This window comes from Calliphora vicina, chromosome 2 (genome assembly GCF_958450345.1).
Source record: "Calliphora vicina chromosome 2, idCalVici1.1, whole genome shotgun sequence".
NCBI classification, from domain to species: domain Eukaryota; kingdom Metazoa; phylum Arthropoda; class Insecta; order Diptera; family Calliphoridae; genus Calliphora; species Calliphora vicina.
The window spans coordinates 105704501-105718562 of NC_088781.1; the positions used below are offsets into that span (position 1 = coordinate 105704501).

The 14062-nt window shown below is 34.9% G+C and overlaps 3 protein-coding genes across 3 annotated transcripts in view; 1 reads left to right on the forward strand and 2 right to left on the reverse strand.

The window, feature by feature from the left end:
* Sema1a (semaphorin 1a) overlaps positions 1-14062 on the forward strand; it is a 751515-nt gene that overhangs the window by 364346 nt on the left and 373107 nt on the right. The window lies entirely within an intron of this gene.
* On the reverse strand, positions 3511-6085 carry LOC135949891 (arylphorin subunit C223-like). Its single transcript, XM_065499345.1, has 2 exons — positions 5780-6085; positions 3511-5713 (listed from the first exon to the last, which is right to left on the reverse strand). The coding sequence occupies exons 1-2, from the start codon at positions 5984-5986 to the stop codon at positions 3587-3589; spliced, it is 2334 nt and encodes a 777-aa protein (XP_065355417.1). The 5' UTR covers positions 5987-6085; the 3' UTR covers positions 3511-3586.
* Positions 10500-13033, reverse strand: LOC135949892 (arylphorin subunit C223-like). Its single transcript, XM_065499346.1, has 2 exons — positions 12738-13033; positions 10500-12671 (listed from the first exon to the last, which is right to left on the reverse strand). The coding sequence occupies exons 1-2, from the start codon at positions 12942-12944 to the stop codon at positions 10545-10547; spliced, it is 2334 nt and encodes a 777-aa protein (XP_065355418.1). The 5' UTR covers positions 12945-13033; the 3' UTR covers positions 10500-10544.

Sequence of the window (14062 nt, forward strand, 5' to 3'; positions counted from 1 at the left end):
CATAAAAAGTGGTGCATTTCTAACCCTTTGATAAAATTGAGGGTGAAACATGTAGCATATATTCAGGGTTTTAGGGTAACATTATTAGAAAAGAACACGACCAAACTACATTTTTTTCAGAAAAGAACACAAAGAAGGGTAAAAGGCAGAATAAATGCATAATTTATGCCAGAAAATAAAACACCATAAGACTTCCTATGTAAAGTTAATTAATATAATGTGCCACGCTTTATTCTTCATATGTTTTAATCTTCGATCTTCATACATTTGTCCTAATAAAGCAGTGATGTTAATCACTGAAAGTGAAAATAAAGTAACATCATAAGCAGTGACATCGAAAAAATCTTAACATACATAGGGTAGAAGGGGGACCATACGCCACTTTTTTTTTTGAAGCGATCTCAAATTATAACCACAATACATATTCTTAATTTTATTCTTGTTTCGAATACTTAGATATGTCGGATTTAGTTTTATTCATTTCAATCTTGCCTATCTCATCTCAATATTTATATATTTTTAACATATCTAGACTGACCAAAATCGGCGAAAACACCCCACCCATGGCATAAATACGACAAAGGGATGGGGCAGATTTGTCGTTTATAAAATAAAACTAAAAAATCCAGTAAAATATTTTACTGTTTTATACCTTAATTGACAAAACAAAGTATAATAAACTAGATATTTATTGTTTATTTATTTTACATAACTTAACAAAAAAAAAAAATTAAACAAATTGTGACTGATTTTTTCTATATTTTATCAACATTTTGCTCTACATCATAGGGATTTCTTGTAACTGGCGAATGAGTCCAAGGGGGAGTTTTGAGGTTTAATATAAATTTTTTTCGTACTTGAAATTAAATGATCGAAAAAAATATTGTCACTTATTGTTCACTATTATTGACATTCAATGTATTTTTTGTATCACGAAATATCAAGAAGTTAGCACCAAAAATTCACATGTGCCCCTATGGCGAATGAGCCCCCTGCTAACCTAATGTTAATAAAGAAGAAACCACTAAGCCTACAGTTTTGATTATTTTTTTATTTGAATGAAATTATGATTACAATTTACAGAAAATATTATTTTTATAGTTCCAATCAATAGTGATGAATTTTTGAATCTTTTCCGGAAACCCCTCCATTATGGTTTTTATAGTGCTTTCTGTCACTTTGTTCGAACACGTAGTCCATGGCCATTTAAAATCTACCACACTTTTGGTCATCTTTTTTGTGCTCTTCAATTCTCTTTTAACAAGAACCCAATATCTCTTCGCTGGACTTAGCTCCAGTCAGTTTATAGGATTTGCCTCTCTTGAAACAAATACCATATTATTGTTCTTGTACCACTCAAGACCTTGCTTACCATAATGACAGGATGCCAAATCTGTCCAAAAATAAGTGGACACATTAAGAACTCTTACGAATGAAAGCATTCTCTTTTGTAAACAATCCTTGATGTAAATTTCGGTATTTATAGAACCCTTTGTAACAAATGTTTGGCTTCTTTTGCCGAAACTGCACTTCTGTTTTTAGGTCCTAAACTTTTATACAACATTCCTTCGAACATCAGCAACCCTGAAGCTGCGAAAAATTTTGCAGAAAACACGTTTCATCATCCATTATGCACCAGGTATATTTTTTATAAAATTTGACTTCAATTTCCAAGCACTGTCTTGGCATCTAAATTGTTAGAAGAGTTCGTGTCAGCAACTTTTTGATCCTTGTATGTTTTTAAAACTGCATTGGCATTAACTTTACGTACCAAATAGTCTGAGTACTGAGCTGACCGCGATGCTGTGCTACTGGATGTGTTGGGAGCTCTTTTAAAAATGCTTTCTATTTATTGGCCTTAGAAACATCATGTGGGCCATTCATTCTGCCTGAGCAAAGTTTACTATCAACTGACAAGTTCTCCCGATACTGTTTAATAACATTGGAATCAGTTTGACGGCAGAGCTTTGATTATTTGGCCAACTTTTTTTAGGACCAAGTTCGATGTTTCGTACCAAATAGCCGAGTAGTGAGCTAACCGGCCTACTTTCCTACCGGATGTTGGGAGCTCTTTTGAAAATGCTTTCTATTTATTGGCTTTAAAAACATCATGTGGACCATTCCTTCTTCCTGAACGAGGACAAGATCTCCCAATACTGTTTGATAACTTTGTAATCAGTTTGACGGCAGACCTTTGATTGTTTGGCCAAATTTTTGTAGGACCAAGTTGGATTTTGTTGAAAATATTAGATAATTTTAGTACGTAATTTTTCTGGTCACTCTATTAAGGCTGGGTTAGCCGACCGTTGATGTAATGTAACCGTAATGTTGACTTAACGTAACACTTTAGTGCGATTATAGAACATTAAAAACGTGTCATATGTTTTTGACATAAACAAACAAATTTAAACAGCTGTTTGAAAGTGTTATCAACACAATTGTTTTAAATACTGTTCAAGCGATTTTATAATTTCGTATTTTTGTTATAACGTTGTTTTGCATTTTATGTGGCGATATATGAAATAAATTCCAAATATTCTGCTTGTTTAATTGGTAAAAGTGGACACTTTAGGAGGTAGTGGTATTGATTTAGGATTGGAATTAACCATTGTTGGTGCGTTAATTTAGAATCTCCATGCCCCAGAATAGGAGGGCCAATCGTCAGCCTGCAGAAATTTTCTTTAAAAATCAATTTCATCGACCAAAAATTTATTTCGTGGTGTTTCTCAGGGATCTATATTACGTCCACTATTATTTTTGTTGTATATCAACGATATTTTGAATAATATTGGGTCATAATTACCCTATAAAAAAACTTATTCGACAACTTTTTTAGAGGGTTAAGATTGCAAAGATCATTCGACACGCCTACCGACTGCGTCCTAGAGATCATGTTTGGGAATATGTTTTTGAATTCTTGGGTTGTACTTTTGAAGATTTTATTAATGTCAAATTACTTACAGTTTTGTATCATATTTAGTCTCTAGATTAAATTTTTGGAATTCTTCGTGAACTTGCTCCCTAATATTTCCAGGTTTAATACAATTAATATGGAACAACTTATTACCAAACAGTGATAGAAATTTTTAAATGGTGCCAATTGTAAATTGCAGAACCAAAGTCTTTTTAGCAAATTTAAGTTTTTTTTTTTGTTCTTGTTAAGCTCACATTTATTGCAAACAAATATGGATGCACCAGCAAAATGCAGTTTCCTCAGCACAGTAGTAAGCATAAAAATAATAAATGAAAGTAAATAAATCCAAACAGATTTTACTTTCAATTTAAAAAAAATACTGATAACAAAATCAGCCTAGCACAATTATACATTGTTAATGATCTAATGTCGTCATAAACAAAACCTATTCAAACTCATAATCCATTCTGTGCTAGCAACACATTTTAAAATCATCTTAATTATTAATAATTAATAACAATATTTTCTTATCAACTAGAAATGTATAAATAAACCTGAAACTCTGAAATATAAAATTTGAAATAAAAAACAATAAATTTGATGTAATTATTTATATTTTCTTAATTAATTATCACATCATATTCTTACACAACTCTTTAAACTATCAAATATCTAATTGTAGTATTTGTAATCGAAGTGACCCAAGTTTTCGTATTTGTGTTCGAAGTACTTGTCAAAGGTATCCTTGTGGAAGATCTTAACATCCTTGAAGTACATGTTGGGTACGAAGAATTCGTATTCATCGATTTCACGATCGAAGGGATAGCCGAAAGGCATCTCATCGATGTAACGAACACCAGAGCCAATGCCGCAAGAGTAAGAGTAATCGTAGGTGGAGAATTGTTCGTATTCAGCGGTGAAGGGGGTGACGTAGAAGAAGAATTGCATGGGCATACCCTTGTACCAACCACGGGGCAAGAGGAAACGATCGGGGAAAGCACAGTGAGGTTCGCTGATGTCCAAGGGGAAGTCGTATTTGCCTTCGAAAGCAAGCATAACATACTTGTACAATTCAGTGTAGGTGGTGCGGTCTCCAGCGGTCCAGTGGAAGTCATCGGAGCTGCGCTTGAATTCGTTGACACCAGATTTAAGAGTGTATAAGAAGCTATCGAGTTCCATGAAGTTTTCACGGTTTTCAGTCAAGGAGATGACACGGCCGAATTCGTCATATTTGGGACCCAAGTAGGTGCGGATAACAACCTTTTGGGCTTTGTCGGATTCAATAACGAAATCGAAGTCGAAAGGCTTGTGGTTAAGGCGCATTTGACGAGCCAACAAGGTCTTGTCCCAAACGAATTGACCATCAACGAAAGTCATCTTGTCGTTCATCAAGTTGGTGACATCAAAGTCGACCAAATCGAAGTAGGTAACCAATTCAGATACCTTAACATCCTTGATGGTGACACCAGGGAACAACAATTCTTCGTGAGTGTAGGGCTTGACATAGTTGAAGAATTGGAAGTAGACGGAAGCAATCTTCTTGTAGAACATGTAGAACATAGGATCACGCATCATGGTCTCGTAGTTCAAGAAAATGTGGGGGTATACTTCGAAATCGTGGGTGTTGACATCACCGAAGTACATATGGGCGAACATGTACCAGTATTTGAAGAAGTAGCTGTCGAAAGTATCAACATTGCCTTGCATGATGCTGCCAATGTATTCAATGGATTCGGGTTTGCGCAAATCAATGGTCTTGCCTTCGTTAGTGACGTAGACACCCTTGGTGATGATTTCATCCAAGCGGTTGAAGAAGTTCATAACCTTGTAGTAGTAATCGTATTTGCCGTAGCTTTCAACTTCGTAGTAGTTCTTGCGGTAAGAGAAACCAACACCGTTGTGGTAAACCAATTGAGAATCGTAACCATGTTCAATGGTATCCAAGAAGGAGAAGTGGGGAATTTCACCGTAACCGTGAGACAAACGTTCCATGTAGTAACGAGACAAAAGTTGACGGACATTGTACAACCAGTATTCACCACGACGATCCTTGTTCAAACCGTAGGTTTCGCCATCCAAGAAGAAAGCGTAGTCCATGTTGAGGTAGTACCAGTAGGCGTTCATGCCAACATCTTCAGTGAAGTAAGACAAAGCAGATTCCTTGTTGTAGAATTCAATATCACGAGTGTAGTCAACAGGCATGAAGAACATCTTGGTGCCTTCGAAGATTTCCAAGTATTTGGAGTCCTTGTAGTATTCATCCATGTTTTCGCGCAACATGAAGTGTTCCTCAGAATACCAGTTTTCACCCAAACCCATCATCTTCCACCATTGGTAGGTCTTGAAGTCCTTGGTGTAGAAGTAGTAGTAGTGGTTGTCGTGGTTCTTGTAGAAGGTAGCGTAGTCCTTGTAGAGGATATCCTTGTATTCCTTTTCGTACATGATGTACTTGCTCCAGACATCGTAATCGAATTTCTCAGCTTCGTAAACGAATTTGCTGTTGAAGAAGTATTGAGGGAAGATTTCGTAGATGGAAGGCAAGATCAAGCCATGGAAATCATCACGGTGGATGACGGCCAAAGTCAAAGCATAGACGAACATGCCTTCGTTGCAGTGCATACGTGCAAAGGCAACGTTGCGTTGGAAGACTTCCCAGTTCTTGGCATAGTAGAAGAATTCGAACAAACCATAGGCTTGTTTAAGGTGGGTCTGTACCAAGGCACCGAAGAATTCGCCCTTGGGTAAGATGGCACCATATTTGTAGGCTTCGTAGAATTTCTCCATGTACATGTCGAAGTGCTGGAATTTTAAAATAAATATTGTTAGGAAGGAGTTTTAAATAGAGGTAAATCTTGAGTAACTTACAGTATAGTCAGCCTTGTCAAAAGTGAAAGATTTGCCCATTTTGATCCATTCCTCGAACATCAAGGGATCCTCAACACGGTAAACAATTTCGAAAAGGAACTTTTGTTTGGCCAAAAATTCCTTATCGGCTACTTTGACTTCCGATTTAGAGATGCTGCTGCCAGCCACTAGGGCAACAATAGCCAATAAAACAATGGCGATTTTCATGGTTTAATCCTTCAACCGAGCACGTAAAATTCAATTCCAAACTGTCCACGGATTAGAGTGTGATGCAACGATCAGATCCAATACCTAAAGACTGCTGATATTTTCAAAAATCTCTGGGGTTTTTATACAAATGGTTTAGTGTGTTTTTAGAAATAGTTTATCTGTAGAATATTTTTTATGTATGGTTTTTTTATTTATGTTGCACCTGCTTACCTTTTAATAAGCATAACAGATGATAAGAATGCATTAGTTTTGCACTATTTTGCTTTGACTGCTATTTCTGTTTTTTTTTTTGTTTTTGCAGACTGTTTGTTTCCAAATCTGATAATACGTAAAATTTATAAAGTCCAAAACATAGATAAGAGTCAATAGAATGCTACACTTTAATCGAGCAGCTCACATACAATAACTAAAAAGCGTTTTCTGTAAAGAATTCTCAAAACTTGGTTACTTTCCTGTATTGTTTGCTGTCAAGGTTCTGATAACCTTGTGGTTTGGTTTAATTTTGATATGATATGTGTGATTTATAGAAGGTTTAAGAACAATAATGTTAACTTGAGGGGGTAGAGTTTTAGTTAGAATAAGGGATAGAAATGTGTTTATTTCGGGGTTGACTTTAGCTAAGGTCAAATACTGTGGCGTTATCTAGTTTTAATGATGATCTTAAGGTAATTGGGTAACTGGGAACCACCAGTGCCACACATAAACTGAAGAAGATGGTTTTGTTGTCTAAAATATCAAAGTGATATTTGTTCAGAGAAAAGAATAGCGTCGGTCGGTTGCTGTGTCCGATTATGTTCCTGGACTATTTGAAAAAAAGGGAGTTCAAGTCTTCTCTTCTTCAGAGGGTGCAGCGTTAGGTATAATTGGATAACGAAGGAGCGAAATAAATAAAATAAAATCTGACAAAAAAAGCCTCGAGCTTGATAATTGAATTTACATCTTAATAGGTCGAATAACATTAAAGATGCCTAAAAAGTTCGGCAAAATTGAGGTAGAGAAGTCAATTAACATTATGTCCTTGAACTATTTGAACAAAATGATTCCAAATATTCGTACTACTGTGTAGTGCTCAGGGAACAATCCCAGATTATGGTGGATGTAGGCTAGGGTATTCAATCGGTTAACCGATTAATTTTGGTCGATTAACTGTTCGCATAATCCAAAATTGCCGATTTTCAAATAACGAATAAACCGATTAATTTTTGTCGGTTAACCGATTAATCGAAATTTTTTTTTTTGCACATTAAAATATTTTTATTTTGTTTTTAATTTTCCATTTTAATTGAAATAAAATTTAAGCCAAAGTAAAATTACATACTTTTTCGAACATTCAAGAATTATGTTTAGTGAGTATAAAAACTGATATATTTAATTTACATGTAATTGTCGGATGACAACATGATAATAGACGAAACTTGAGACACTACTGAAACGAGTTTTTATCAGAACTTATCGAAATTATTAAAAGTATTTAAAATCTAAAAAGTCCAAAAAGGACTCTAATGGTATAATGGATGATTTTATATGCTTAGAAAAAACTAAAAATGTCATGTCTTTCTTTCGATTTCTCCAACATCTACAGTCAGCAAGAGAGTTTTTTCCAAGTCGAGTTTTATTAAAACTAAAGAAAATTATTTACTTTTTGGTTGAATTGTTATGTTTTGTTTATTTTTTATGTTTTTTTTATACCCTTCACCTTCGTGAGAAGGGTATATATAAGTTTGTCATTCCGTTTGTAATTTCCACAATATAATTTTCCTACCCTATAAAGTATAATATTCTCCATCCTTATAGATAGCGGAGTCGATTAAGCCATGTCCGTCTGTCTATCTGTTGAAATAAATTTTCTGAAGATCCCATTTATCTTCGGGATCCAAATCTTCAATAATTCTGTCAGCTTTCGAGAAGTTTCCTATTTTAACCGGATTTTTTTTTCACCAAAAAAAATATTTTTAAAATTAAAAAAAAAAAATAAAAATATTTAAAATTTGTATTTTGAAGTATAATTTGGTGAAGGGTATATAAAATTCGGCACAGCGAATATAGCTCTCTTACTTGTTATTAATAAAATACTTCAATAAATACACAAAATTTGTGATTTAGTTTAAGTGTAACATTTAAATAGAAATTATTCGGTTAATCGAATAATTTAAAATTAACCGATTATTAGCCGATTAAATCTAAACCCTGATTAATTATTTACTCGATTAAACGATTAATTGAATACCCTAATGTAGGCCCAAATGTTATTGAATAGAATACCGGAGTGTCGGCAACGATCACAAATTTCTTTGGACAACAGGATGTTGGTGATCAAGTTGTCCTAAACTTCGATCTTAGAAAAGAAATTGGGGATACTACATCCAACTCGTTTAAGAGCATTCAAAATGAGACTGGGTGAAATATTAAAACCTAAACATAATCACCTTAAGGAAGCACAGTCACCAAATATCTATCATAAACCACAAAGAGATCTGTGTGGATCTATGGAATTTGGTTGAAGGTGAGCTCAACGAGGAAATAGATATCTTTAAATGTAAATCGGAAAATGTGTCTTTGTATGGGAGGTTGTTGTTTATGGAAATAAGAACTACGTTAAGTTTTAGTTCTAATCGACAAATGAAATTTTAAAGTTAAATAATTTTTGTTATTATTCTTTACAATATATTTTAAAGTGGGAGAGAAATGTAATCCCCACTACATTTAACAAAAACCTGTATCTCAAAAGGTATTCATTTTTATTATCTTCTTCTATAAAAAGGGAAGTAAAAAGGGCGAGATTGGATATAGGGCGTGGCGTGGAAGGTATCGGAACAGAGTGCCAGTCAACATTCATACAAAATAAATAGTTATTTCTAAATATTTTCTTAAAATTCTTATGAAAATTCGGGAGATTGGATTACTGGGAGTGGTACATCCCATACCAAGTAAATCTGGAGAACTATAATTGTAAAAGTATTTAAACTCTTTACGAATCAATTTCATATTATTGTACGGAGTTTAGTTGAAAATAAGCGAAATTGGTTTAGTGGGCGTTCTTGTCAGTGCATGAGGTCTAACCTAAAATGTGAGACATCGGAACAGCGGGTGAGTCACCTACAATACAAAGTAAATTGTTATTTCTAAATATCTTAAGAACTAAATTGAAAGATTCTTCAAAACTTTGTCCAAATTGTACATGGTTTGGATATAAAAGGTCGGGATTGGATTAGTGGGCGTATCACCTCCCATTGAAACTAATTTGTTAATTTAAAATATCTGGAGAACTATAATTGTAAAGTACTTGAACTTTGTATGTATCAATTTCTTATCACTGTACAGAGTTTAGCTAAAAATGGTCTGGATCGGAAGAGTGCGTGTAGAACCTCCATTATAAAGAAAATTGTAATTTCGGGAGTCTTTTCAAGCTTTTTCTGAATCACTTTCTTATATTTTTTCGATGTTTGCCTGAAATTGGGCGGGAGCGGCTAAGTGGGAATGACATGAATATCTGGAGAATTATAATAATTAAAGTAAATCTTGAAATGAGTTATTTTGTTACTACTATACATAAAAGATATACAAATGGGTGGGATCAGAATAGTGGGGTGGTATACCAAGTATATAGTTATTTTCGAATATCAAATGAACTGTAATTGTTAGACTCTTAACACTTTGTGCACATTACGTTGATTCCAGTGTCCTGTTATGTCAAAAATTAAGAGAAATGGAGGAAGGGGACGTACCCCATCTCATACAAAGTAAATAATTATTATATAATACCTGGAAAACTATAATAGTGAGATTCTCAAAACTTTGCGTAAGTTATTTTGTTGCCATATTATATTCGTTATCGAACATTCCGGAAAAAGTTTTCATACCTCATTTAAATTGCTTTGTTGACAGTATCCGTGGTTTGTCTTAAAGTGGAAGGAGTTGAAACAGATAAGGCTGGATCGAAATGTGTCCATAAAGTCTTAAGAAAAGTATCAAGATTTTTTTAAATAACAGGATATTTTTTATACTGGCAAAACCATGGTATACAATTAAAAACTAAGAAAAAATTCCGGTATTAATTATATTCTTTTAAATTTTTATAACATCCTTTAGCATTTTTTAATTTCCTACGATAGGAGTAGCGAAGCGTAGAGGGTTAAACTAGTAATATATATTTTGTTACTCAGTATAACAGTATATAGATGAAGATACAGGCAAGTTTGAACCAAATACATATAGAGGTTTTTGGACAACTCCGATAAGAAATTAGCAGATTGCTAAGTTTGCTTTAAACAAGTAAATATTCTATATTTGAGAAAGTTTGATTGAATATAATGAATAAGAGAAACTCAATTTTGGTGTTAATTAAAGATAATAAATATATATACGAACTTCTTGTTCCAAAAGTCACATTTTTTTATCAGACACATATCTTTCCTGTCAGATGTAATAATATCTAATATCTGAAAATCAAAAAATTTAAATAAAAAACAGTAAATTTGATGTAATTATTTATATTTTCTTATTTTATTAATTAATCACATCATATGCTTACACAACTTTTTAAACTATGAAATATCTAATGGTAGTATTCGTGATCGAAATGGCCGAACTTTTCGTATTTGTGTTCGAAGTACTTTTCGAAAGTGTCCTTGTGGAAGATCTTGACATCCTTGAAGTACATGTTGGGTACAAAGAATTCGTATTCGTCGATTTCACGATCGAAGGGATAGCCGAAAGGCATCTCATCGATGTAACGAACACCAGAGCCAATGCCGCAAGAGTAGGTGTAGTCGTAGGTGGAGAACTGTTCGTATTCAGCGGTGAAGGGAGTGACGTAGAAGAAGAATTGCATAGGCATACCCTTGTACCAACCACGAGGCAAGAGGAAACGATCAGGGAATGCACAGTGGGGCTCGCTGATGTCCAAGGGGAATTCATATTTGCCTTCGAAAGCAAGCATAACATACTTGTACAATTCAGTGTAGGTGGTGCGGTCTCCAGCGGTCCAGTGGAAGTCATCGGAGCTGCGCTTGAATTCGTTGACACCAGATTTAAGAGTGTATAAGAAGCTATCGAGTTCCATGAAGTTTTCACGGTTTTCAGTCAAGGAGATGACACGGCCGAATTCGTCATATTTGGGACCCAAGTAGGTGCGGATAACAACCTTTTGGGCTTTGTCGGATTCAATAACGAAATCGAAGTCGAAAGGCTTGTGGTTAAGGCGCATTTGACGAGCCAACAAGGTCTTGTCCCAAACGAATTGACCATCAACGAAAGTCATCTTGTCGTTCATTAAGTTGGTGACATCAAAGTCGACCAAATCAAAGTAGGTTACCAATTCAGATACCTTAACATCCTTGATGGTGACACCAGGGAACAACAATTCTTCGTGAGTGTAGGGTTTGACATAGTTGAAGAACTGGAAGTAGACAGAGGCAATCTTCTTGTAGAACATATAGAACATAGGATCACGCATCATGGTCTCGTAGTTCAAGAAAATGTGGGGGTATACTTCGAAATCGTGGGTGTTGACATCACCGAAGTACATATGGGCGAACATGTACCAGTATTTGAAGAAGTAGCTGTCGAATGTATCAACATTGCCTTGCATGATGCTGCCAATGTATTCAATGGATTCGGGTTTGCGCAAATCAATGGTCTTGCCTTCGTTAGTAACGTAGACACCCTTGGTAATAATTTCATCCAAGCGGTTGAAGAAATTCATAACCTTGTAGTAGTAGTCGAATTTGCCGTAGCTTTCAACTTCGTAGTAGTTCTTGCGGTAAGAGAAACCAACACCGTTGTGGTAAACCAATTGAGGATTGTAACCATGTTCGATGGTATCCAAGAAGGAGAAGTGAGGAATTTCACCGTAACCGTGAGACAAACGTTCCATATAGTAACGAGACAAAAGTTGACGGACATTGTACAACCAGTATTCACCACGACGATCCTTGTTCAAACCGTAGGTTTCGCCATCCAAGAAGAAAGCGTAGTCCATGTTGAGGTAGTACCAGTAAGCGTTCATGCCAACATCTTCAGTGAAGTAAGACAAAGCAGATTCCTTGTTGAAGAATTCAATGTCACGAGTGTAGTCAACAGGCATGAAGAACATCTTGGTGCCTTCGAAGATTTCCAAGAATTTGGAATCCTTGTGGTATTCATCACGGTTATCGCGCAACATAAAGTGTTCCTCAGAGTACCAGTGTTCACCCAAACCCATCATCTTCCACCATTGGTAGGTCTTGAAGTCCTTGGTGAAGAAGTAGTAGTAGTGGTTGTCGTGGTTCTTGTAGAAGGTGGCGTAGTCCTTGTAGAGGATATCCTTGTATTCCTTTTCGTACATGATGTATTTGCTCCAGACATCGTAATCGAATTTCTCAGCTTCGTAAACGAATTTGCTGTTGAAGAAGTATTGAGGGAAGATTTCGTAGATGGAAGGCAAGATCAAGCCATGGAAATCATCACGGTGGATGACGGCCAAAGTCAAAGCATAAACAAACATGCCTTCGTTGCAGTGCATACGTGCAAAGGCAACGTTGCGTTGGAAGACTTCCCAGTTCTTGGCATAGTAGAAGAATTCGAACAAACCATAGGCTTGTTTAAGATGGGTCTGTACCAAGGCACCGAAGAATTCGCCCTTGGGTAAGATGGCACCATGTTTGTAGGCTTCGTAGAATTTCTCCATGTACATGTCGAAGTGCTGGAATTTTTAAGGTATTATAGTTAGAAAGGAATTTTATATAAATGATAATTTAGAGAAACTTACAGTGTAGTCAGCCTTGTCAAAAGTGAAAGATTTGCCCATTTTGATCCATTCCTCGAACATCAAGGGATCCTCAACACGGTAAACAATTTCAAAAAGGAACTTTTGTTTGGCCAAAAATTCCTTATCGGCTACTTTGACTTCAGATTTAGAGATGCTGCTGCCAGCCACTAGGGCGACAATAGCCAATAAAACAATGGCGATTTTCATTGTTTAGTCCTTCAAGAAAGCGCGTAGAATACAAATCCAAACTGTCCACGGATTAGAGTTTGATGCAACGATCAGATCCAATACCTAAAGACTGCTGATGTTTGAAAAATACACTGGGGTTTTTATATAAATGGATTTAGATCTTTTTATCAGTAGAATATTTTTTTTAATTATGCTTTTTTATATTTATGTTGTACCTGTTAACCTTACAATGAGCATAAAATATGATAAGAATCGCATTAGTTTGCATTATTTTGTTTTGACTGTTTTTTTGTTTTGTTTGTTATTCAATCCATATCAGAGGTACGCAAAATATATTTAATTCGAAATATGAAGTCTACCGAATGTAACATTTCTGCACGTAAACAGTGATCGCATACATATATGTTTCTCGTAAACATTCTCAAAGGTAGGGAACTTTTGTATATTTGTAGTTGTATTCTTTGTATTTAAGATTATCAGATTAGTTGGTATAACTTTCAATTATTCTATGTTTGATTATGAATTTCTAAACAAAAATTTAAAACTTGACTTAGTCGTTTGCTAACTGTAAATAACACCGGTTCCAGCAGAGGTACAGCTTCAAGATCTACTTAATCATACCTCTCAAAGGTTGCTACTATCATTTAAAGTAAATTATTTGAAGAAATTTAAAATTGCAAGTTAACTCTTCTGGACAAAAACAATACAAGCAATATGTATGTGAAAATACTTCACACACAGATATGTTCATTTGTACCATGCGATTTATAAATAATTTGAACGATTTTGAAGCTTTTTACCAGTAGGATGCAAACAATGAATATTTGGAAAAATCAATCACCATCTTCTACGAAATAATGCAGACCAATTAAATTTGAATTTAAAAAGGAAATTCATGGTGGCATTAAAAAATAATTCATTGATATTAGAGGCCAAATTGCAAAACCATTCGGATTAAAGATTAACTGCCAAACAATTGATTTAAGCTACCAATTAGTGCTAAAGATGATAGATGGAAAAGTGGTCCAGGCTTTGATTGAGACAAAGGCTTCATCCAGATTTAAAACAATTATTAATGGACTTGTGAGCAATGATCAAATTTATGCTAGACAATTTGGTGATTATGCCAAGGAAAC

Bases quoted from the DNA above. Each gene is read 5' to 3' on its own strand.
- LOC135949892 (XM_065499346.1), bottom strand. From the start codon at position 12,944: ATGAAAATCGCCATTGTTTTATTGGCTATTGTCGCCCTAGTGGCTGGC. The intron at 12,672-12,737 runs GTAAGTTTCTCT...TAAAAATTCCAG, and splicing joins TTGACAAGGCTGACTACACT to CACTTCGACATGTACATGGA.
- LOC135949891 (XM_065499345.1), bottom strand. From the start codon at position 5,986: ATGAAAATCGCCATTGTTTTATTGGCTATTGTTGCCCTAGTGGCTGGC. The intron at 5,714-5,779 runs GTAAGTTACTCA...TTAAAATTCCAG, and splicing joins TTGACAAGGCTGACTATACT to CACTTCGACATGTACATGGA.